Here is a 23943-nt window from a genome sequence, read left to right as displayed (position 1 = left end):
CTTGAACCCAGAAGGCAGAGGTTGCAGTGATCCGAGATCATGCCATTGCACTCCAGCCTGGGCAACAAGAATGAAACTCTGTCTCAAAAATAAATAAATAAATAAATAAATAAACAAACAAACACACACATGTACATTCATCACTGACTTCCTAATACCTAACACAGAGCTGGGGAATGAGTGGGTGCTCGTTAAACATTTATTAACCAAACAAAAAAGATTTTCTACTAAAGGGCAGTGGTCTAGAAGTTAATACAAATGTTTCGGAGTCAGACTTACCTGGAGTTTCACTCCATATCTGCCATTTATTAACTATGTGATCTTAAGCAAGTTATGCTTTCTCAGCTGTCAAATAGTGACAAAATTTCTCATAAGGTAGAGAAGATTGAAGGAAAACATATTCCATTAAGAGAGTATTTTTGGAAGAAAATGAACTTTGCAGAGGTAAAGTAGGAAGTAACTTTTTTCACACGACTGCTTTTTGAAAAGTCTCATTTTTAGGTACTAAAATTCCAACACATTAGAATATAAAAATTTTAATTCTCAAGCAATTTAAACTGTGCTTTCTTCCCCAGCAGGGTTTATATTTTCATCCAGAAACCTGCATTAGGGAAAGAGGGATGTGACTGTCTTCATCTTTGCACCATCTTATCCATCCTTTTCCGTCTCTGGCTATTGCAGTGTTGATTTGAAGAAGGGAAACGGAAAGGTAAGGTCTCTTTGAAAGATAGAGCTGGTAGAAGTTACAAATACTGACTCTTTTCTCTTGCGGAACATCATATTGGCCCATTTGAGATCACCTATAGGTAACTATTACTGCATTCTTCCCAGATAAGACTAATTCAAACCCTGTCTGATCCCTTAGAGCCCCTCCCTTACATTGGACATCTGACTGCACCCTTCTAAGCTTCTTCTAGGATTGCCTTACTCTAGCAAGAAATTCTCTTAGGTGGAATGATTTTCAAGATGACACAGCTCATGTACCATCCTTGGGTCCAAGGAAAGTTAGTCTAAGGAAAACTCATACATTTTTATCCCAACAAATTTGGTAAATGCAGTCTTCTCTTTCTCCATGCACTGGCAGAAGTTGCACTTGGCCCTTCCCTCAAGCTTTCTTTAAGGCCTTAAGTAATATTTTACACTGCATTCTTAGTTTGCAAACATTTTCTTAAACTATCTTTTTGTTACCAGTTTCTAATTTAATAGCATTCTGGCAAGAGAATTTAATCTCTGTGAGGTTACTTCTTTGAAGTTTTTTAAGATTCATTTTGTAGCCCAATATGTAGCTAAAAAATGGATATACAGATACAGAAATGGACAGTCCCAAAAACAAAATCACGATTTGTAGAAATTGTGGTATATAACAGTGATGGCAATCTTCAGTGATGAAGAATAGGTAATTCAGTTAAATATTGTGCTATAACTCTACATACATATTTTAACTTGTGTTTTATTCACACTATACAGCATTTGAAATCAAAACAACATGCATGGCGTGTAAAACTCCAAGACATAATGTTAACTGGGAAAGGCCGGTTGCAAAATGATAGAAAAGTATAACAACAGATATAAAGTTGTAAAACATGCAAGAGAATTCTGTCATTTTTATAAAACATATATAGTGAAATTCTAGAAACATGCAGGAAAATAATGAATAGCTTATTTGGGATAGTAGGTTTCTTTAGGAACAGAGGAAAGAGAAGCAGTTTGGGCTTTAATTGTATCTATAGCAGTCAATTTTTTCAAGGTAAGAACTGAAACAAAAAAGGGCAAATTTAAGTTTTGTTGAAGTTGGGTATTTAGTATATGTAGTTCATTGTTTTGGTTCCTATGTATTTTTCTATACTGTGAAGCTTTTCCTATTAAAATATAAACAATAAAGCCAAGGGTAGCAATGGAGATATAAGACTTTTATTTTCTAGTGGTTTTTATTATTGATGCCTTCTAAGATTAAGCATACCTTTCTAACTCAAAATAATATCCACATCACACATTCAGCACCAGGATACTCAAGCTAGTACATTATGGAGAACCCAGAATTAGGTAATATCTATCCGAGAACTAAGATAATCAGAGATTTATCTCCAAAACAATTTGCCAAGACCTTATGGAAAAAGAAAAGGTCACAATACTTGTGAATTATAATCATCAGGCCTGTGCATTGAGCCATGAAGTTCCCCTAGATGGTCTTTCCCTGACCCCAGGTAGGACCCGTGTTTCCAATTATCATTTCTAGTTCTCTGTCTCACTATAGCAAGTTCTACAGTGAGCTTCTCATAGCAGCTTTTAGTTTGGGCTGATTGAAGGGATCTAGAGCAGGAGAAAAGTTTACACAGAGCTCCGGAATAGAAGGGAGAAATCTTCAGCAAGACTAAGAGATGGAAGGCTCATAACTGACTATATTTCCCCAGCCTCAGAAGCCCAAAATTTAACTAATCATAAGCTTTGGTTTATGCTACACTACAGTGGTTCGATTATAACCTGCTTGCCTGCTTACTCACTTGGTTTTAAATATTATTATAAACACACATCAACGTATTGTCCAACAAAGAAACAACAACATTGATGATAATTCATATCTACTTAGATAGACATTTTTCATCACCTCCCCATTACCTCCTGCTTAGGGTAACCAACCTCTAGAATCTTGAGTTAATCATCCTCTTACTCTTCTTAACATGTTTATATATTATATACGTCTATGATTTTGATACATCTATAGATATTCCAAAAAGAATATTGTCAAGTTTGAGACGATCTTAAATGTATTAAAGGATAACAAGCTTTAAGTAACTTGAGGTGGACATATCTTTAGACCTCAGCATCATATTACTTCACTGATATTATTGGGTATAGCTTCGGTTCATTTATTTTTCACTGCTATATAATAGCCCTTTGCATGAACATATCACAATGTATTTATACATTCTCTGTGATATATATTTGGGTTGTTTACTGATTTCCGTTATACAAAGCATGGGTCTAAGCTTATATAAGTGTATGTTTCTGTGCTTTAAGTTACTAACTTTCATATGTGAGTAAGTTTTTTGACTTGTCTTTGAATTTCAGATTCCTCAACCATAAAGTGGACATGGGAACTACTTTCACAAAGTTGTTGGAAGAATTAAATAAAATGCCTATTATTGCTTAAAAATTATAATTTATACTTTGTAAGCTATCAAATTTAATTTCAATATATATTTATATATTGAATCTCAAATTAAATTTCAATATATATTTATATATTTATTTATACTGAAATTATTCAAGTATAATTTCAATATAAAGTAATTTACTCCATTTTTGCTTCCAAGGTTATAAATGAACAGTCTTCACCCATACACAATGATCTATAACAACAGGAGTAGTAGAACAAGAAGCTAACATTTTTTGAGCCTTTTTAATGTGCCACAAACTGTACGAAGCACTCCACATGCATGATTTCACGAAACCTGCGGTTCTGTGAGGCAGGTACCATTTCTGATTTTACAAATGGGGAAACTGAAGCATACAGAAATTAAGCAACTTGCTTACTATTGTAGAACTAGTCAGTGGCAGAACTGGAATTTTAACACGAAGATTTGGAAATCTTGATCATGGCTTCTCCCAACCCTTCTTCATTTTCCTTCTTTACTATTATTATCCACTATCCCCCACCTTCTAGATATTTGCTTTTGTCTAATCTCTATAATACTATAAAATTATTAATTTTATCCTCCTCCCTCCAAGTGGTTATCTCTTTTCTATATATTTTCCTTACTTCCTCTCCCATTCCCTTCACCATGAAGCCTCCCCAAGAGCAAACCAGAAGAACATGTCCAGTTCTAGATCTTCAATGATCAACTTAATGCTGATTATTCTACAGTTCTTGTTGAAAATACAATACCTAATGAAGCCGAGTATATAATGGAGGACTAATAATATAGTTGAAGGATCCAGAGAGAATAACAGGGACTGGAAAATAAAAGGAGACAGAAGAAAAGTCAGAGGAAAAGCAGGAAAGTTGGTGAAGGGATATGGAGTGGGCGGGAAATGAAGATTTAGTCACCATGAACCAATCATATTGGGGATTTTAAACAATTTGTAAGAGCAATTGCCAAAGACTATTTTCTCATAAAGCACAATTGTTATTTTAAACAGTGCTTGGCAACTGGAATCTATGCCTCTGGATATACAAGAGAAGAGAGAAGAGAAGGCATGGAGAGAATTGTTCTGAATATTTGAATTTGCCTATGGTTCCCAGAAACTAATTTTGGCTAGATTAAGTACATTAGGTAGTCACATGATCCAGAAGATAATTCATTTATTTATCCATCCATTTATTGATTAATTCATACGTCCTACTAATATTTATTTCTTACCGGTGATGGGACATTAAGACACATCATACAAAGACCCTGCCATAAAGAAGTCATAGCATGGAGAGAAAGAAGAATAAATATTAGATGCAAAACAGTACAATAAGTGATATAATAAATATAAGCAAACGGGCTTGTGAATCTTATTTGGAGTTGGTCCCATTTCAGACTTAGGTGAGGTCAGGGATGGAATGAGGTCATGAAAATATTCCTCAGTAGGTAACAAAATCATAACAGGGTATAGTGCATCAAAGCACTTTGGGCTAATATCAAAACTTCCCTCCATATTACTCAAAGAACAGCTGGCTTTCTGAATAATAGTGGTGAATGTGACATAATGTGTGTGTGCATGTATGTGTATATGTGTGTATAAGCCCTATATATGTGACAAATTTTCAAAAAATAATTACTGAAATGTGAATTTACTGTTAATTGAGTGTTTCTTCTAAACCTTTCTTTCTAAAGTTCCATGTTTCCAAAAGTAATTTTGTGACTTTCTTCTAGAGATAATTGAAAGTCACAGCAAGGGTTAGAGACATAGAAATGAAGACACAATGGAGGAAAGGACAAATGCAGTAGAAAACAAAGAAGTCAAAGTGGTGGGGAAAGAGTAAGAATGGAAATGCAGGGTGGAAAGAGAATGCACACTGAATGTGAGAATTCAAAGAGCATAAGGACCCATGGAAGCAGAGAATAGAATGCTGGTTCCCAGGGAGTGGGGGTTGGGGAGAGGTCATCAAAACATACAAAATTTCACTTAAATAGGAAGAATAAGTTCAAGAGACCTTTTATACAACATGGTGACTATAGTTATCAACAATATAGCCTTGAAAATCACTGAGAGTACATTTTGTAGTCTCACCACAAAAATATAAGTATGTGAGATAATGCACGTGTTAATTAGCTCAATTTAGCCATTTCACAATGTATGCAAACTCCAACATCATGTTGTATATTATAAATCTATACAAATTTTAATTGTCAATGAAAAATATAATTTTTTTAAAAAAGATCTTTGAAATGAGAAGACAGAGGAGCATAATTGGGGATTAGAATAAAGAAAATGATTAGGGCAGAGATAATGAGCAGAAATGAAGATTTTCAGGAAAAGAAGAAGGGTGTGCAGATGATGAGTGAGAGAAGGGTAGGAATGTGGACAGAATAGAAGGAAAGCAGAAAAGAGATGGTTGGAAGTGGTGTAAAGGAAAGAGAAATGAAGGCAGGTATGAAAAATAGAACATCAAGAATGGGAACAGAAAGGAGAAAGGATAGAAAAGGAGGGTAGAGTGAGGAGCGAGAAGGGAATTGCTATGAAGGCATAAAGGAGAAAAGATGGTGTTAAACAGGAATAGATCCAGAGTGAGAGACAGGTTATTGATAGAGAAAGACAATAATTTGTCAGGGAAAAACAGGATGGAGAATGAAGGCTAGTTCCCCACCCACACATTCACCTGGCAAGAATGGACTGCTGTGACTCTGGATTGTGTGACTCCAGCCTCCTCTTAAACCTCAGACATCTGGCCATGGTGCTGAAGGACAGACACTCAGCAGACAGAGCAGGAAATCAGGGCTGGTGAGGCTAGGTGAGATTTAGGAGTTGTGGGGCCCTAGAGATCTTTCCTCTAGAGCCACCTGGGGGGAGGTCAGGTACAATGCCTGCCACCTCACAGATCAGGCAAGCATTGACATACTCTCAAGGGAAGGTACTTTTAAGTACCACGAGTCTCTGCCAATGTCTCCATGCCACTGATCCTGTTGGGGTAGAGAAGACAAATCAATCAATGCCCAGGTACCCCAGATGACAAACACTTGTGTATCATTACCCTAATCACTCACACAGTCATCACTTTATCTTCTTCCTATGATATAATAAGTAAATCATGATGTAATCACCTAAAGCAGGGCTTTGGAGACAAAATTGAATATAATTCTAGGCTACAACACTTATACATTCTGTGAATCTGGCAATTACTTAACATCTCTGACCTCTAGTCTACTTACATGTAAAGTGCTAATAACATCTAATGTTTTATAAAAGATTTTTGTAAGGACTAGAATATTTTACCTAAAGTGTCGGATATAGTGCCTGGCATGTACTAAAAGGCTCAAATAATAATTGTTTTTGTTGATAAAAGAATGGGGGTGTGGGGCAAGATGGCAGAATAGAAGCCTACACCATTTGTTCCTCCCCCACCACTCTCACTGGAACACCTAATTTTAACAACTATCTGCACAGAGAAAAGCACTGACACAAGAACCAAAAATCAGGTGAGTAAGCACAGTACCTGGTTTTAACTCCATATCATGGAAGGCTATTGAGAAGGGCAGGACAGTCTTGAATCTCTGATGCCACCCCTCCCTGACCCCCCAACAGTGGCCATGCTGCAAGGAGAGAGAATATGTGCACTGTGGGGAGGGAGAGCACAGCAACTGAGGGACTTTACACTGAACTCAGCACTGCCCTGTCACAGCAGAGAATAAAGCCATGCTGGACTCAGCTAGTACCTGCACAGGAATGGAGTATTTGGACCAGCACTCGCTGGAGGGGAATCACTCATCCCAGTGGTGAGAACCTGAGTTACTCAGCAAGCCTCGCCACCGTGGGCTGAAGTGTTCTCGGGTCCTAGGTAAACTTGAAAGGCAGTCTAGGACACAAGGACTGCAATTCCTAGGCAACTCCTAGTGCTAGCCTGGGCCTAAAGCCAGTGAACTAGGGTGGCACGTGACCCAGGGAGACATTAGCTGGCATGGCTAAGGGAAGGCTGGCGCCATACCTCCTCCAAACCCAGGCAGTGCAGTTTGTAGTAATGAAAGTGACTCCTTCCTTCTGCTTATGGAGAGGAGAATGAAGAGTAAAGAGGACTTTGTCTTGCATCTTGGATACCAACTCAGCCACAGCAGGATAGGGCATTTGGCAGAATTGTAAGGCCCCCATTCCAGGCCCTAGCTCTGGGATGACATATCCTTGGCCAAAAGGGAACCCACTGTCTTGATGGGAAGAACCTAGTCCTGGCAGGATTCATCATCTGCTGACTAAAGAGCCCTTGGGTCCTGAATAAGCACCAGCAATACCCAGGGAGGACACTGTGGGCCTTGGGCTCTGAGACATGCTGGCTTCAGAGGAGACCCAGCACATTCCCAGCTGTGGTGGCTGTGAAAAAAGGCTCCACCTGTTTGAGAAAATCAGAGGGGAAAAGTAAATGGGACTTTGTCTTGCACTCTAGGTACCAGTTTGGCCACAGTAGGGTAGAGCAATAATCAGGCTATTGGGGTCTCTGGGTCCAGGCCTAGGTTCTTGGATAACATTTCTGGACCTGCTCTGGGCCAGTGGGGAGCTCACTGAATGGTGAGTCTCAGGCCTAGCAGCATTCACCACAAGCTGAAAGAAGAGCCCTTGGGCTTTAAGCAAAACTTGGCAGTGGCCTGGCAGAAGCCCCATGGACCAGTGGTAGTGGTGACCACAGGAAGAAGTTCCTCTGCCTGCCATAAGGGGAGGAAGGGGCAGAAAGGACTTTGTATAGTGGTTTGAGTGCCAGCTTAGCCACGGTAGAATAGAACATTAGGTAAATTGCTAAGCTTTTGAACTCTAATCCCTGGCTTCCAGATAGCATATCTAGACATGCATGGGCCTGGGTAAACTTGTCACCCTGAAGGGAAGGCCCTTGGGCAAGGCCCAGTGATGTGCTGGCTTCAGGTCTGAGCCAGCACAATCCCAGTGGTGGTGACCACAGTGGTGTTGGCATCACCACATCCCCAGTTCCAAGTGGCTCAGCAAGAAAGAGAGATAGTCCATATGTTTGGGGAAAAGTAAGAGAAAAGAATAAGTCTCTGCCTGGTAATCCAGAGAATTCTTGCAGCTATTTTCCAAGACCACCACGGTGATATCTTTATGAGTCTGTAAAAACCATACCATGATTGGCCTTAGGGCTCAAGTCCCTTCCCTGGAGAGCTTTCCCAAGGACAGGCACACACAAGCCCAGACTGTGAAAACTACAATAACTACCTGATTCTTCAATGCCCAGACACCAATGAACATCTACAAGCATCAACGTCATCCAAGAAAACATGACCTCACCAAATAAATAAGGCACCAGGGACCAATCCCAGAGAAACAGAGCTATATGAACTTTCAGACAAAGAATTCAAAATAGCTGTTTTGAGGAAACTCAAAGAAATTCAAGAAAACACAGAAAAGGAATTCAGAGTCATATAAGAATTTTCACAGAGAGATTGAAATAATTTAAAAGAATCAAGCAGAAATTCTGGAGTTGAAAAATACAATCCACATGCTGAAGAATGTATTAAAGTGTCTTAATAGCAGAACTGATCAAGCAGAACAAAGAACTGGTGAGCTTGAAGATATGCTATTTGAAAACACAGTCAGAGGAGACAAAAGAAAAAAAAACAGAATAAAGCATACTATAAGATCTAGAAAATAGCCTCAAGAGGGCCAGTTAAAGAGTTTTGCTCTTAAAGAGGAGGTAGAAAGAGAGAGATAGAAAATTTATTCAAAAGGAAAATAACAGAGAACTTCACAAACCTAGAGAAAAATATCAACATTCAAGTACAAGAAGGTTATAGAACACTAAGCAGATTTAACACAAAGAAGACTCCCCCAAGGCATTTAATAATCAAATTTCCAAAGGCCAAGGATAAAGAAAGGATCCTAAAAGCAACAAGAGAAAAAAATAACATACAATGAAGCTCCAATGCAACTGGCAGAAGACTTTTCAGTGGAAACCTTACAGGCCAGGAGAGAGTGGCATGATATTTTTAAAGTGCTGTAGGAAAAAAAATTTACCCTAGAATACTATAGAATAGTATACCCAGTGAAAATATCCATTAAGCATGAAGGAGAAATAAAGATATTCCAAGACAAACAAAAGCTGAGAGATTTCATCACACTAGACCTGTCCTACAAGAAATGCTAAAGGGAGTTCTTCAATCTGAAAGAAAAGAATATTAGTGAGTGAGAAGGAATCATCTGAAGGTACAAAACTCACTGGTAATAGTAAGCACCGAGGAAAAAACACAGATTAGTATAACACTATAATTGTGGTATGTAAACTTCTCTTAAGAGAAAGACTGATGAAACCATCAAAAATAATAACCACAACAACTTTTCAGGAAATAGGCAGTACAATAAGACATAAAGAGAAACAACAAAAAGTTTAAAAGCGAGGGGAAAAGTTAAAGTGTAGAGTTTTTATTCATTTTCTTTTTGTGTGTTTGTTTATGCAATCAGTGTTAAGTTGTCATCAGTTTAAAATGATGGGTTATAAGATTGTATTTGCAAGCCTCGTGGTAACCTCAAATCAAAAAACATATAATGGATACACAAAAAACGAAGAGCAAAAAATAAAAGCATACCACCACTGAAAATCACATTCACTGAAAGGAAGACAAGAAGGAAGGAAAAAAAGAAAGAGAAGACCACAAAACAACCAGAAAACAAATTTTAAAATGAAATAAGTCCCCACATATCAATAATAACACTGAGTGTAAATGAATTAAACTCTCCAATCAAAAGACATAAAGTGGCTGAATGGATGAAAAAAACACAAGACCCAATAATCTTCTGCCTATAAGAAGTACACTTCACCTATAAAGACACACCTAGGCTGAAAATAAAGGAATGGAAAAAGATATTCCATGCCAATGAAGACCAAAAAAAAAAAGAGCAGGAGTAGCTGTACTTACATCAGACAAAATAGCCTTCAAGACAAAAACTGTAAGAAGAGACAAAGAACGTCATTATATAATGATAAAAGGATCAATTCAGCAAGAGGATATAACAATTATAAATATATATGCACCCAAAACTGGAGTACCCAGATACATAAAGCAAATATTATTAGAGCTAAAGAGAGGGATTCCACTGCAATAACAGCTGGAGAATTCAACACCCGATTTTCAGCACACCGCTATAATTGTGGTGTGTAAACTTCTCCTAAGTAGAAAGACTAAATGATGAACCAATCAAAAATAATAACTACAACAACTTTTCAGGACATAGCACAATAAGACATAAGGAGAAACAACAAAAAGTTAAAAAGCAAGAGGACAAAGTTAAAGTGTAGAGTTTTTATTCGTTTTCTTTTTGCGTGTTTGTTTATGCAATCAGTGTTAGGTTGTCATAAGTTTAAAATGATGGGTTATTGGACAGATCTCTCAGACAGAAAATTAACTAAGAAACACTGGACTTCATCTGCACTATAAAACAAATTTTGACCTAATAGATATTTACAAAACATTTCATCCAATGGCTGCAGAAGACACATTCTTCTCTTCAGCACATGGATCATTCTCAAGGGTAGACCATATGTTAGGTCGCAAAACAAGTCTTAAAACACTCAAAAAATTGAAATAATATCAAGCATCTTCTCTGGCCACAATGGAATAAAACTAGAAATCAATAACAGGAGGAATTTTGGAAACTATACAAACACATGGAAATTAAACAAAATGCTCCTGAATGACCAGTGGGTCGATGACAATGGAAACACAACATACCAAAACCTATGGGATACAGTGAAAGCATTACTAAGAGGGAACTTTATGGCTATATGTGCATACATCAAAAAAGAGGAAAAACTTTAAATAAATAACCTAATGATGCATCTTAAAGAACTAGAAAAGCAAGAGCAAACTGAACCCAAAATTAGTAGAGGAAAAGAAATAATAAAGATAAGAGCAGAAATAAATGAACTTGAAATAAAGAAAATACTACAAAAGATCAATGAAACAAATAATTGTTTTTGTTGCTGCCACTGTTACTGATACAGTAATTGTAGATATTACACAGTCAAAGTGAATCCAGGTTTTTCAGCTGTTGCTACGATGCACTGTGGGTAACTCAATCCCCATATTTGACTCTGTGCTACAGGAGGGAAGAGGCTGTGATAAATTCACACCTGTACCTACTGACTAGCATGGTGCCCAAAGCAAGCACTCAAGAAAGAATGGCTGAATAAATGGACAGTGGGTGACAACCTTTATTTCATTAACCCTAATTCCCTAACAAAATGAAATGCTCTATTTTTCCTATCATTCTCCAACAGTGTTTATATATCAAGAGTAAATATGTGTGAAATAAATCCATTTTTTTCTCCTTATGTCCTTTGTTTTCACAATCAGTTAGCTAATGCATTCTCCCAGCTCTGTACTAGGCTAATTAAATATCTATTATTCCTTAAAAAAAAAAAAAACGGATCAATGTATTGTGTTCTGGCAGAGATACAACAAAAAAAGAAAATTTCAGGCCAATTTCCCTGATAAACATTGATGAGAAAATCCTCAATAAAATACTGGCAAAACAAATCCAGCAGCATATTAAAAAGGTTATCCACCATGATCAAGTTGGCTTCATCCCTGGGATGCAAGGCTGGTTCAACATACGCAAATCAATAAATGTAATCCATCACATAAACAGAACCAATGACAAAAACCACATGATTATTTCAAAAGATGCAGAAAAAACCTTCGATAAAATTCAACACCCATTCATGCTAAAAACACTAAATAAACAAGGCATTGATGGAATGTATCTCAAAATAATAAGAGCTATTTATGACAAACCCACAGCCAATATCACACAGAATGGGCAAAAGCTGGAAGCATTCCCTTTGAAAACCGGCACAAGACAAGGATGCCCTTTCTCACCACTCCTATTCAGTAATTGTTTTAAGGAAGTCTCAGGATACAAAATCAATGTGCAAAAATCACAAACATTCCTATACGTCAATAACAGACAAACAGAGAGCCAAATCATCAGTGAAGTCCCATTCACAATTGCTACAAAGAGAATAAAATACCTAGAAATACAACTTACAAGGGATTTGAAGGACCTCTTCAAGGAGAACTACAAACTACTGCTCAAGGAAATAAGAGAGGATACAGACAAATGGAAAAACATTCCATGCTCATGGATAGGAAGAATCAATATCATGAAAATGGCTATACTGCCCAAAGTAATTTATACATTCAATGCTATCCCCATCGACCTACCATTGACTTTCTTCACAGAATTAGAAAAATCTACTTTAAATTTCATATGGAACCAAAAAAGAGCCCATATAGCCAAGACAATCCTAAGCAAAAAGAACAAAGCTGGAGGCATTATGCTACCTGACTTCAAACTATATTATAAGGCTACAGTAACCAAAACAGCATGGTACTGGTACCAAAACAGACATATAAATCAATGGAACAGAACAGAGAACTCAGAAATAACGCCACACATCTACAACCATCTGATCTTTGACAAACCTGACAAAAACAAGCAATGGGGGAAAGGATTCCCTACTTAATAAATGGTGTTGGGAAAACTGGCTAGCCATATGCAGAAAACTGAAACTGGACCCATTCCTTACACCTGATACAAAAATTAACTCAAGATGGATTAAAGACTTAAAGGTAAGACCTAAAACCATAAAAACCCTAGAAGAAAACCTAGGCAATACCATTCAGGACATAGGCATGGGCAAAGACTTCATGTCTAAAACACCAAAAGCAATGGCAACAAAAGCCAAAATTGACAAATGGGATCTAATTAAACTAAAGAGTTTCTGCACAGCAAAAGAAACTCTCATCAGAGTGAACAGGCAACCTACAGAATGGGAGAAAAATTTTGCAATCTATCCATCTGACAAAGGGCTAATATCCAGAATCTACAAAGAACTTAAACAAATTTACAAGAAAAAAACAACCCCATCAAAAAGTGGGCAAAGGATATAAGCAGACATTTCTCAAAAGAAGACATTTATGCAGCCCACAAACATTTGGAAAAAAGCTCATCATCACTGGTCATTAGAGAAATGCAAATCAAAACCACAATGAGATACCATTTCACACCAGTTAGAATGGCAATCATTAAAAAGTCGGGAAACAACAGATGCTGGAGAGGATGTGGAGAAACGGGAACTCTTTTACACTGTTGGTGGAAATGCAAATTAGTTCAACCATTGTGGAAGACAGTGTGGCAATTCCTCAAGGATCTAGAACTAGAAATACCATTTGACCCAGCAACCCCATTACTGAGTATATACTCAAAGGATTGTAAATCATTCTACTATAAAGACACATGCACACGTATGTTTACTGCATCACTGTTCACAATAGCAAAGACTTGGAACCAACCCAAATGTCCATCAATAATAGACTGGATAAAGAAAATGTGGCACATATACACCATGGAATCCTATGCAGTCATAAAAAAAGGATGAGTTCATGTCCTTTGCAGGGACATGGATGAAGTTGGAAACCATCATTCTCAGCAAACTAACACAGGAACAGAAAACCAAACACTGCATGTTCTCACTCATAAGTGGGAGTTGAACAAGGAGAACAAATGAACATAGGGAGGAGAACATCACACACCGGGGCCTGTCGGTGGGTGGGGGGCTAGAGGAGGGCTAGCATTAGGAGAAATACCTAATGTAGATGACACGTTGATGGGTTCAGTAAACCACCACAGCACGTGTATACCTATGTAACAAACCTGCATGTCCTGCACATGTACCCCAGAACTTAAAGTATAATTAAAAAATGAAAATTAAAAAATATATATATAATATATTTATATATAGTCCCACACACTTATAAGGTATTTTAATTCTAGCAATATCAGGGAGACCAGACACAGTGCTCAGTGGATTAAATCTGGGGGAGGCAGAGACTCAGGCTCATGCTGTCATCTCCAGCAGTAAGAACTATATTGGCCTCTGGAGTTCAATGTTTAGAAATATAACTGATAAAATTCCAGAGCCTGCATTTATATGATTTACTTACCATGGCTATTGCAACAAAGAATAACATAAAAATGATATCACCTAATTTTAAGGTTATTAAGGAACTCTAGGTACCATTAAAATGGTTTGTCCCAGCCGGGCGCGGTGGCTCACGCCTGTAATCCCAGCACTTTGGGAGGCTGAGGTGGGCGGATCACGAGGTCAGGAGATCGAGACCATCCTGGCTAACACGGTGAAACCCCATCTCTACTAAAAAAATACAAAAAATTAGCCGGGCATGGTGGCGGGCGCCTGTAGCCCCAGCTACTCGGGAGGCTGAGGCAGGAGAATGGCGTGAACCCGGGAGGTGGAGCTTGCAGTGAGCCAAGATCGCGCTACTGCACTCCAGCCCAGGTGACAGAGCGAGACGCCATCTCAAAAAAAAAAAAAAAAGTTTGTCCCAAAGTAAACATGAAATAATTATCCAACATTCTTCATAATATATCTGATGAACATTTTAGGTTTAAAGACTAAATTTTTAAAATTAAAACATATTTTATAAAATGTCCTTACTGTTGACTTTTCTAAATTTAATTTTGTTTTGTTAATTGATACATAATATTTGTACATATTTATGGGGTACATACTGTGATCAATATGTACAATGTATAGTGATCAGATCAGGGTAATTAGCATATCCATCATCTCAAACACTTGTCATTTATTTGTGTTGGGAACATTCAATATCCACCTTCTAGCTATTTGAAACTACATAATGTATTACTGTTAACTACAATCATCCTGCAGTGCTATAGAACACTGAACTTATTCTTCCTATATAGCTGTAATTTTGCATTCTTTAACAAGTATCTCTTTACCTTCCTTCCCCCTAACCTTCCCAGCCTCTAGTATCCTCTGTTCTACTTTTTATTTCTATGACATCCACTTTTTTTAGGACAAAGCTGGAGGCATCATACTACCAGACCTCAAAATATTGTTGATTTTTTTAAGACACTGAAACTTTGATACAACCTTAAGAAAATGATTTAGAGTGAGAAATTAACTCATCACTTTCACTTTTCTGGACTTACTAGCTTATTAGCAAAGAAAAGGATGTTTCCTAGTTTGTACATTCCAATTTGCAGAAAAATAAAACCAATTATAACAATTTTTATTTGTTGTGAGTTCATTTTTGAAATTATCATTTCAGATATATGTACATCAGGGCTTTTGCTCTATCACACAGGCTAGAGTGCAGTGGCACTATCATAGCTCACTGTAATCTCAAACTCCTGGCTCAAATGACCCTCCTGCCTCAGCCTCCTGAGTAGCTGGGACTACAGCCTCCTGAGTATGCTGTGCCACCATGCATTGCTAATTTTTAATTTCTTTATTGAAGAAAAAAGATCTCGCTATGTTGCTCAGACTGGTCTCCAACTCCTGGCCTCAAGTGGTCACCTTGGCCTCCCAAAATGCATCATTTCTGGTATTTTATTTCATTTAAGCATTGTCCAGAAAATTCCATATTAAAATTAGAAATATTTTTCAATATCTGTCATGAGTGAAAACTGAGATACTGTTTTCCTATTACTGATTCCAGAAATAACTGTATCAGATACTATTTAATAAAGATTCATATAATATTACAACTTACCTACTTCTAAAAGTCATCAATTAATATTCATTAAAATTAATTTTATATGACTGATTGCTAGAAAAGTTTGGGCTAAACATCTGGCTTTATCTGAAACTAGTAAACAGAATCTTGAAATTAGTTAATGTCATTTTGTTAAAGATTTGTGTGCATTATAGTATCGGCAAAGTCAAAAACCAGGAAGAGATTAGGTTCAGACCTGGACTTAAATTTAAAACCCTCACTTTCAACTCCACCGTTATTGATTTAGTTTCACTTAAACCACATCATCTGTTCCATAAATAAGTGTTCTTATTTTGAAATATGTCTGCAATACTTTATTTAATTTGTATCTTTATTACAGGTTTAGAGTTAAATCTGTATATTGATACATTCATTAGGGCTTAGAATTTTCTGTTCATATATATTCTACTGACTTTAAAATAAAACAGGTTAACTCAGGTTCTATGTTTGTTGTTTTTTTTTTTTCATCTTAAAGTAACTGTATAATGCTCAAGTTTGATAACTTCAGCTCCAGATGATTTATCAAGGAGTGATCCAAGATTAACCCTCATTATATTATTTATCTTAAATCCCTGGGGATTGGAAGGATATAGGGGAATAACTTTCATCTCTTGGTTCTTCAACTTGTCTCTTACGGAATGTAGCTCTCCTATAATCACAGTGGGGAAGTCAAAGCCCTCTGCTCCAAGCTAAGGGTGCCTGTGACACTAGGCTGTAATTTCCACAATGTGGGATCCACCTGGAGTCCCAGCATTACTGTGCTCAAAGTAACCAGGCACTCAGGACTAAGGCCAGCTAGACTGAGGACTTGGCATCAGCCCAAGATAAACAGACAGTCATAAATGTTTTAAATTGACCAAGATGAAAAGGGACACTTTCCTTGGGGACAGAAAAGGCTCTGAGGAATATGAGAATGTACTGATGATAAAGCACTAGTTAATATGTATTAATGTAATATGTATTATGTATTAATGTTGACAGACACCATGCTACGTATTAAATGCTTTGTTCATTTCAGGCTCACAGTGCACCTTTGAGTTAGTACTATGAAAGGCAGCATAGCTTAATGTTTAGACTAACCAAGTCTGAGTTGTAATCCCAGCTCTAACACCCATCAACTGTGTGATCTTTGGAAAATATCTTAACCTGTCTATGCCTCAATTTTCTTACTTGTAAATGAGGAAGATAGTCCCTGTCTCATAATATTGCTACTATTAAATAAGTTTTCATAAAATTCTTAGAACACAGATTGACACATGGTAAATACAATATAAGACATTCTATTACTGTTGGTATCCTTCACAGTAGGTAATTGAGATCTTCCACTGTCTCATGTAAAAGTTTCAGAAAGATGAGTTCCTCATCTGTCTGAAACCAAGCCTGTGTTCTTAAACACCCACCATAGCACTTCCCCCTGGCTGAAATTGAGGTTATAAAAACAGATTTCTCCAACTTCACAATATTTCCCTTGGTAATATCTGAAGGAATTTATTCTTGTTAAGGAGAGAGGGGTTTTAAGTGGTAAGGATATTATTCAACCAGCTTATGCTCAAGATCCCCTCAGACAGTAGAGAAAGAGCTCTTATTAATTGAGAGCCTACTAACAAAGATTCTGGACTAGACAATTCATGCATTTATGCATTTTTTGAGTGTTTATAATTTAGTTTCCATCAAATCTCTTTAACATATTATTAAATACTTATTTTCTCCAGTATTAAAAGGCAAATATTGAGCATAAGATATGCTCAAAAAATAAATTAGAGATCAACACAGTAAACATGCTCCAGAAAAAGAGACTCTTTTCCATACTCTATGTATTTTTTAATTGATCACCAACTATGTGAAAAGGGCTCTAATGGGGATTGAGGATGCAATGATGAAAAAAATATATAATTATGTCCCTAATGGAGCTTCCATTGTAGCTAGGATAAAAGATAAGACATAACTTCAAGTGTCATGTAAACAATCAAAGGGAAGAGTGCAATTACAAATGAGGACAGTTTTATTAGCCCTACTTTCCTGATGCATGACTGAGACTATACAAAGAGGTAGGTTCTTTCCTGAACCACAACTTGGAGAAGGTATACAGAGCGAGACTTGCTCACAGCATCTATCTGATTCCAGCGTTCTCCTAAGACCCAGCTGTTTCCTTCGTGGGAACTCAGTGCTCTGCTGCATCAAGAATACTCCCCTTCTTTCTGCTCTAACCAGATGGGGTCCATTTCTTATGGTTTTGACAATATTTTTGTTTTTCATTTCAATGACCTCTGAAGATATACCAAATTTCCCATTGTCTTTCCTAGAGTTTCAGAGAAGAAAGTACCACTCCTTCTTTATTTCATCAAAACTTTTCATCCCTAAAGCTTATTCTTCCTGTCTAACTGAAACTTTGTACCCTTCAGTCAACATCTCCCCTTCACCCAACCCAACTCCATCACCAGTCTCTGGTAACCACCTTTCTACTTTCTACTTCTAATGAGTTCAACTTTTCTAGATTCCACATAGAAGTGAGATCATGCAGTATTTGTCTTTCTGTGCCTGACTTACTTCAGTCTGCATGATGTCCTCTAGATTTATCCATGTTGTCACAGATAACAGGATTTCCCCCCTTTGTAAGGCTAAATAATATAGCACAGAATGGTGACTATAATAATTATGCATTGTATATTTCAAAATTACTAAAAGACTTTAAATGTTTTCACCAAAAACTGAAAATTACTTGTGGTGATGGATTTGTTAATTAGCCTGATTTAATCATCCAGCATTGCAAACATACATCAAAATATCACATTGTACTCCATAAATTACACAATTATTATTTGTCAACTAAAAATAAACATTTAAGAAAAATTCTCCATCATTCCAGGTCCTTCACTGCACCATTCACCCTGCTCCCCCAGGCACATTATTTTCAAAGCACTAAAACAACTTTTTAATATCAAAAGAAAGAATGTGTGATGAGGGATCAAAGAGGAAGGAAAAAAGGAAAATACAGCATCCAACTTTAACTAATTTGGGAGTTAAATTTTCCCCACAGATCTATCTTCCTTCAAGTCCTCTCTACTCAGTGGGGTCCAGACTGTTCCTGACCAAAGCCCTCCTATTACCGGCTCCTTGAAAGTCCTATTCTGTGAAATTTCTCCTACTTTTACACATAAAATGACAGAGCCTTACCTAAATCAACGCAGACGCCCATCAATGATATATTGGATAAAGAAAATGTGGTACATACACGCCATGGCATACTATGCAGCCATAGAAAGGAATGAGAATGAGAGATCACGTCCTTTGTAGGGACATGGATGGAGCTGGAAGCCGTGATCCTCAGCAAACAAACACAGCAACAGAAAACCAAACACCACATGTTCTCACTTATAAGTGGGAGCTGAACAATGAGAACACATGGACACAGGGAGGGGAATGACACATACTGGGGCCTGTTGGGGGTTGGGGTGGGGGGAGGGAGAGCATTAGAAAAAATAGCTAATGCATTCTGGGCTTAATACCTAAGTGATAGGCGCAGCAAACCACCGTGGCACACATTTACCTATGTAACAAAACTGCACATCCTGCACATGTACCCCAGAGCTTAACATTAAAAAAAAAAAAAGTCCTATTTTGTGAAATTTCTTCTGCTTTTACACGTAGAATGACAGAACTTTACCTAAGTCTTCCTTGAAGTGGTAGCCTAGTGTAATGGTCAAGAACATGCATTAAATCCTGGCCCTGACATTTACCAATAATATTACATGGGGAAATATCATTTACCTCTATGAGTAAGACTCAGTTTCCTTATTTCCAAAATGGGTATACTAATAGGATCTGTCTCTAAGAATTTATGTAGCTACTACATGCCTGAAATGTACTCTGTGTTCAATAGGTTGTATCCATTTTGTTGTTGTTGTTGTTGTTATTTGAGGAAGAAGATGGCACAGGGCACAATTCTGGCAACACGTGTCTTCAAAAAATTTATTAATCCAAAGATAGGAAACAAATCCTTGAAGCTTTGTTGATTTCAGATATTATACATAGACAAAGACAATTTTCTCATTATTATCTGCTATGGTTTTAAGATGTCCCCCAAAGTCCATGTGTTGGGAGCTTAATCCCCTCTACAACGTATTGGGAGATGGGCCTTTAAGAGGAGATTAGGTATCTTTTCTCATGAACCCTTGGAGGGCTCTTTCTTATGAATAGATTAATGCTGTTATTGCAGGAATTATCATGGGAGTGGGTTCCTGATTAAAAAAAAAAATGAGTCTGGCCCAACTTCCTCTCTGTATCTCACATATGCACTTCCTCACCATGTGATAACTTCCACAATGGGATAACCCTTGCCAAATTCTAGTGTCATGCCCTCAGACTTCCTAGCCTCCAAAACCATGAGCCAAATAAACGTTTGTTCTTTATAAATTGCCCCATCTGTGGTATTCCATTACAGCAGCAGAAAATGGACAAAGACAGTATCATTTCACAGTCTACAAACTAAAGTTAAATTTAAAACTAGAACTTGAGGCATGACTTTCTATTCCTAAACCCAAACAGTACTAAATCAAAAATTACAACATAAATTCTATTGAATGGGTACTTTTATTTTATTTACTTTATAACATATTTTAGTTATATGATTATATAAAAGCTATAAGCATTGGCACTACATTTTTTTTATTAAGTAACATCATTGAAAATAGTTTAAATCAACTGAGGGGTCCAACCGATTTTTTTCTTTAAAAGTTATCAATATAATGCATTAAATGATTCAATACATATTTCTAGTTTAATTTTTTTTCATTTTTATGTAGATTTTGACTACTAATATGTTTGAAGATCTTTCTCAGGTTATTCCAAGGGTCAGGGGGTGTTCTCAATCTCCTGGACCTTTAGGCTACAAAAGAGGCTTTTAGTATGAGGCTTATCATTTTGGAGAAATCAGAGACTTTCTGGCCAACTCAGACTGTAAATAATAAAAATACAAATAATAGAAAATTGTTATATAGAACTTACCAGAAGTGTCTTTACACATATTACATAATTAAATCTTTACCACAATTATGAGGCAGCTACTATTATCTATTTTTTACATAGAGTCAAACAAGGCAAAGAAAGTTTCAGTAACTCACCCCAAGATCCTACAACTGGTTATTAGCAGACCTAGAATTCAAGACAAGATGTCTGACGCTACAGTCCATGTTGTTCCTGCCTGTGTTGTAATGTTTCCCAGCTAAGGACTGGCTGGAAGTAGATCAAGGGCTTTTAGAACAGATTACAGAAAGTGAAAACATACTTACTGCAATGTCCATTCTGCTTTACCAGCAATAGTAGTCTTGAGATCAGATTGATATTTGCACTCACGGAACACAAAAACATAGCAAACCTCCAGACCTGAGATAGAAATCAAAGGACAATCTTTATTTGTAGTGTTCCATTTTAAAGGGCAACATATTCACCTATAATTATGTATTATTTGGGGGGCAAGACATAAAGCATAGCATACATAGTGAGACCATGTGCTCTGAAGTGAGGTTGCCTGGTTGAATACTGGCTCATCCACTTACTAGCTGGATGACTTTGAGAAGGTTACTCAATTTTTTGTGCCTTGGATTCCCAATTTGCAAATAAGAGGTAAGAATAATGCCTACCTAATAGGGTTACGAGGACAATAAAAGTGACTCGATACTTATAAAGCACATAGAAGAGTTCATGGCCCATAATAAGTACTTTATAAAGGTTTGTGAATAAATGAATTTTTTAGAGGCTGGAGAAAATGGGCAAAATGCTATTGTTGCAAACCTTTCTGGGTGATGGTAACATGAATGATTACTATTTTCCTCTTTGTACCTTTCTACATTTTTTATTTCAAATTTCCACAAATAGAAAAATGAGAAAATAGCTCATTTGTTGAGTAACCACTACTTTGAACAAGGCATTGATCAGCCACTCATGGGTGGAACCTGACTTTATTTTATATTCCACTGTATCTCCAGTACCCATCACAATTCCCATCACATAATAAGCCTTTAATAAATGCCTATGAACTAATAAACTGATCAGAGCAATCAGATATTAATAGGCATGGTTATTGATCTCAAGGAGTATGCAGTCTGGAGGGACAGCTTAAACTAATGCTTTTTTGAATCAACAAGAAATAGTTTATATTTTTGGCACTATGCTTTATTTGGGAATTGTTACTCAGCATATGATATCCAAATCTTTTTGCTAGCATCATAAAAAAGCAATAGAGTGGCAGGTTAAGAGCACTGAGTCAAACAGGAGTTAAACAACCTCATGAGATGTTTCAAAACTGATTCTGTCGCTTACTTGCTGTTCTACATTGGATAGCTCACTTCACCTCTCTGAGCTCAGATTTCTCAACTCTAATGTAAAGAAAATCAGACCACCTACCTCATTAAGGTGTTGAGATAAATAGATGAGATATTACATCTAATTTGTTTAGCTGAGTGCCTAGCACAGAGCAAGCACTCACTGAATTGTTGCTGTCTGGGATTTTTTAAAATTAATGTTTAAGCAATAAGACAAACAGATTGAGATATTGCATAGAATGGAGGTCCAAAGTGTTAAGTGGGGACAGAGACAAAGCCATTTCAACTGGTAGTCATCAAGCAAAGTGTCCTGGAAGAGGCTGAATTAGAGCCTTGCAGGTTAGGTTTAATAGATGAAGGAAAGGATAAGCAAAGACACAAAAGTCTAAATGGGTAAGGGGCAATGAGTCAGAAGGAATCAGATATCCTTGGATTGCGGTTGTACTGGGATATGGGGAAGTTTAAGTCCTAATTTGAGAATTACATCATACACACAAAGTGAGATGTCCCAAATGACCAGAAATATGGATTGCCATAAAATATAAAATATATGTCCCTAGTGGCTGGAGGGAAGGAGGAATGGAGAATTGGTGTTCAGGGAAAATATATTTTCAGTTATATAAGATGAATAAGTCCTAGAAATCTGCTATGCAACATTTTTCCTATTATTAATGATACTGTGCACTAAAAATTTGTAAACAGGGTAGATCTCATGTTAAGTTTTCTTACCACAATGAAAGAAAAAAGAACAGAAGAAATAAGAGAGTAGAAGCCTTATCCTTCTCATCCATTCAGCTCATCTGTCAGAATCCCTCCCCCATCACTTCCACCTGCTTAGAGCCATCTCTTTGTAGGAGGAAAACAAACATCACCTTAAATTTCAAGTAATGAGAGCAGGAGCCATTTCAAATACATGACCATCTGAGTTCTAGAATGGTTCCAGTGAGGATTACTTTCTTACTTTCAAACAGATCCACACAATAAACTAGAGTGGCCAACCACTTCTTTTTTTTTTTTTTTTTTTTTTTTTTTTTTTTTTTTTTTTTTTTTTGAGACGGAGTCTCACTCTGTTGCCCAGGCTGGAGTGCAGTGGCATGATCTCGGCTCACTGCAAGCTCCGCCTCTCAGGTTCATGCCATTCTCCTGCCTCAGCCTCCCGAGTAGCTGGGACTACAGGTGCCCGCCACTATGCCCAGCTAATTTTTTTGTATTTTTTTAATAGAGACGGGGTTTCACCGTGTTAGCCAGGATGGTCTCGATCCCCTGACCTCGTGATCCGTCCACCTCGGCCTCCCAAAGTGCTGGGATTACAGGCGTGAGTCACCGCGCCCAGCCCCAACCACTTTTTTTGAAAGTTGCTTTAACAATAAAAATATCGATCTGGTTTGCTTAATGTTTGTGTGTTACAACTGTAATAAAATTAATAGCTAACGCTATATATATACGCCCTGGTGGCTTTCCTGAGTGAGAAGCAAGGGTCATACATAAGTAGACTTAAGGATGCTTCAGACAGAAGAGTAAAGATTCAAGGCCTAGGGTCTAAAGTCTTAACCCTATTGCTTATTATATTTTAAAGTTCTAAGAACAGTGTCTAGCAAGGGACTGCTTCTAACACTGGGAGATGGGAAAGTGACTAGTGGCATAAGATGTTCTAGTTGTTTTAGCTTGATGATCAATGAATTCCGAGAAAACGTTCTCCAACCCCACATGCTGTCTTTCAATGTAAGCAGCACGGCGGTGAGGCTCAGGAAGTCTGTCACTTGAGCCAGCCTCACACAGGTGGGGTCTTTTTCACCAAAAGGAGTTAGGTCAGGAGGGTGATTTCTGAGAGAGAGAGAAGGCACTGACACTCCCCAGGCTCCTTGGGGAAGAAACTCCAA

At 37.3% G+C, this 23943-nt stretch overlaps 1 protein-coding gene across 2 annotated transcripts in view; it reads right to left on the bottom strand.

Moving 5' to 3' along the window:
• Positions 1–23943, bottom strand: part of OR1L8 (olfactory receptor family 1 subfamily L member 8) — a 265279-nt gene that overhangs the window by 91104 nt on the left and 150232 nt on the right. Inside the window, exon 3 of one of the 2 annotated variants that reach the window (XM_063787254.1) lies at positions 21032–21125. In XM_063787254.1, coding sequence (XP_063643324.1) covers positions 21032–21110 — 79 coding nt within the window. In that variant the 5' untranslated portion in view covers positions 21111–21125. Of the gene's footprint in view, positions 1–21031; positions 21128–23943 lie in introns of those variants that run through there. The other variant, XM_054659055.2, reaches the window with a different exon arrangement.

The sequence above is a fragment of the Pan troglodytes genome, chromosome 11 (genome assembly GCF_028858775.2).
Source record: "Pan troglodytes isolate AG18354 chromosome 11, NHGRI_mPanTro3-v2.0_pri, whole genome shotgun sequence".
NCBI lineage: Eukaryota > Metazoa > Chordata > Mammalia > Primates > Hominidae > Pan > Pan troglodytes.
This window is presented reverse-complemented; position numbering and strand designations above follow the sequence as displayed.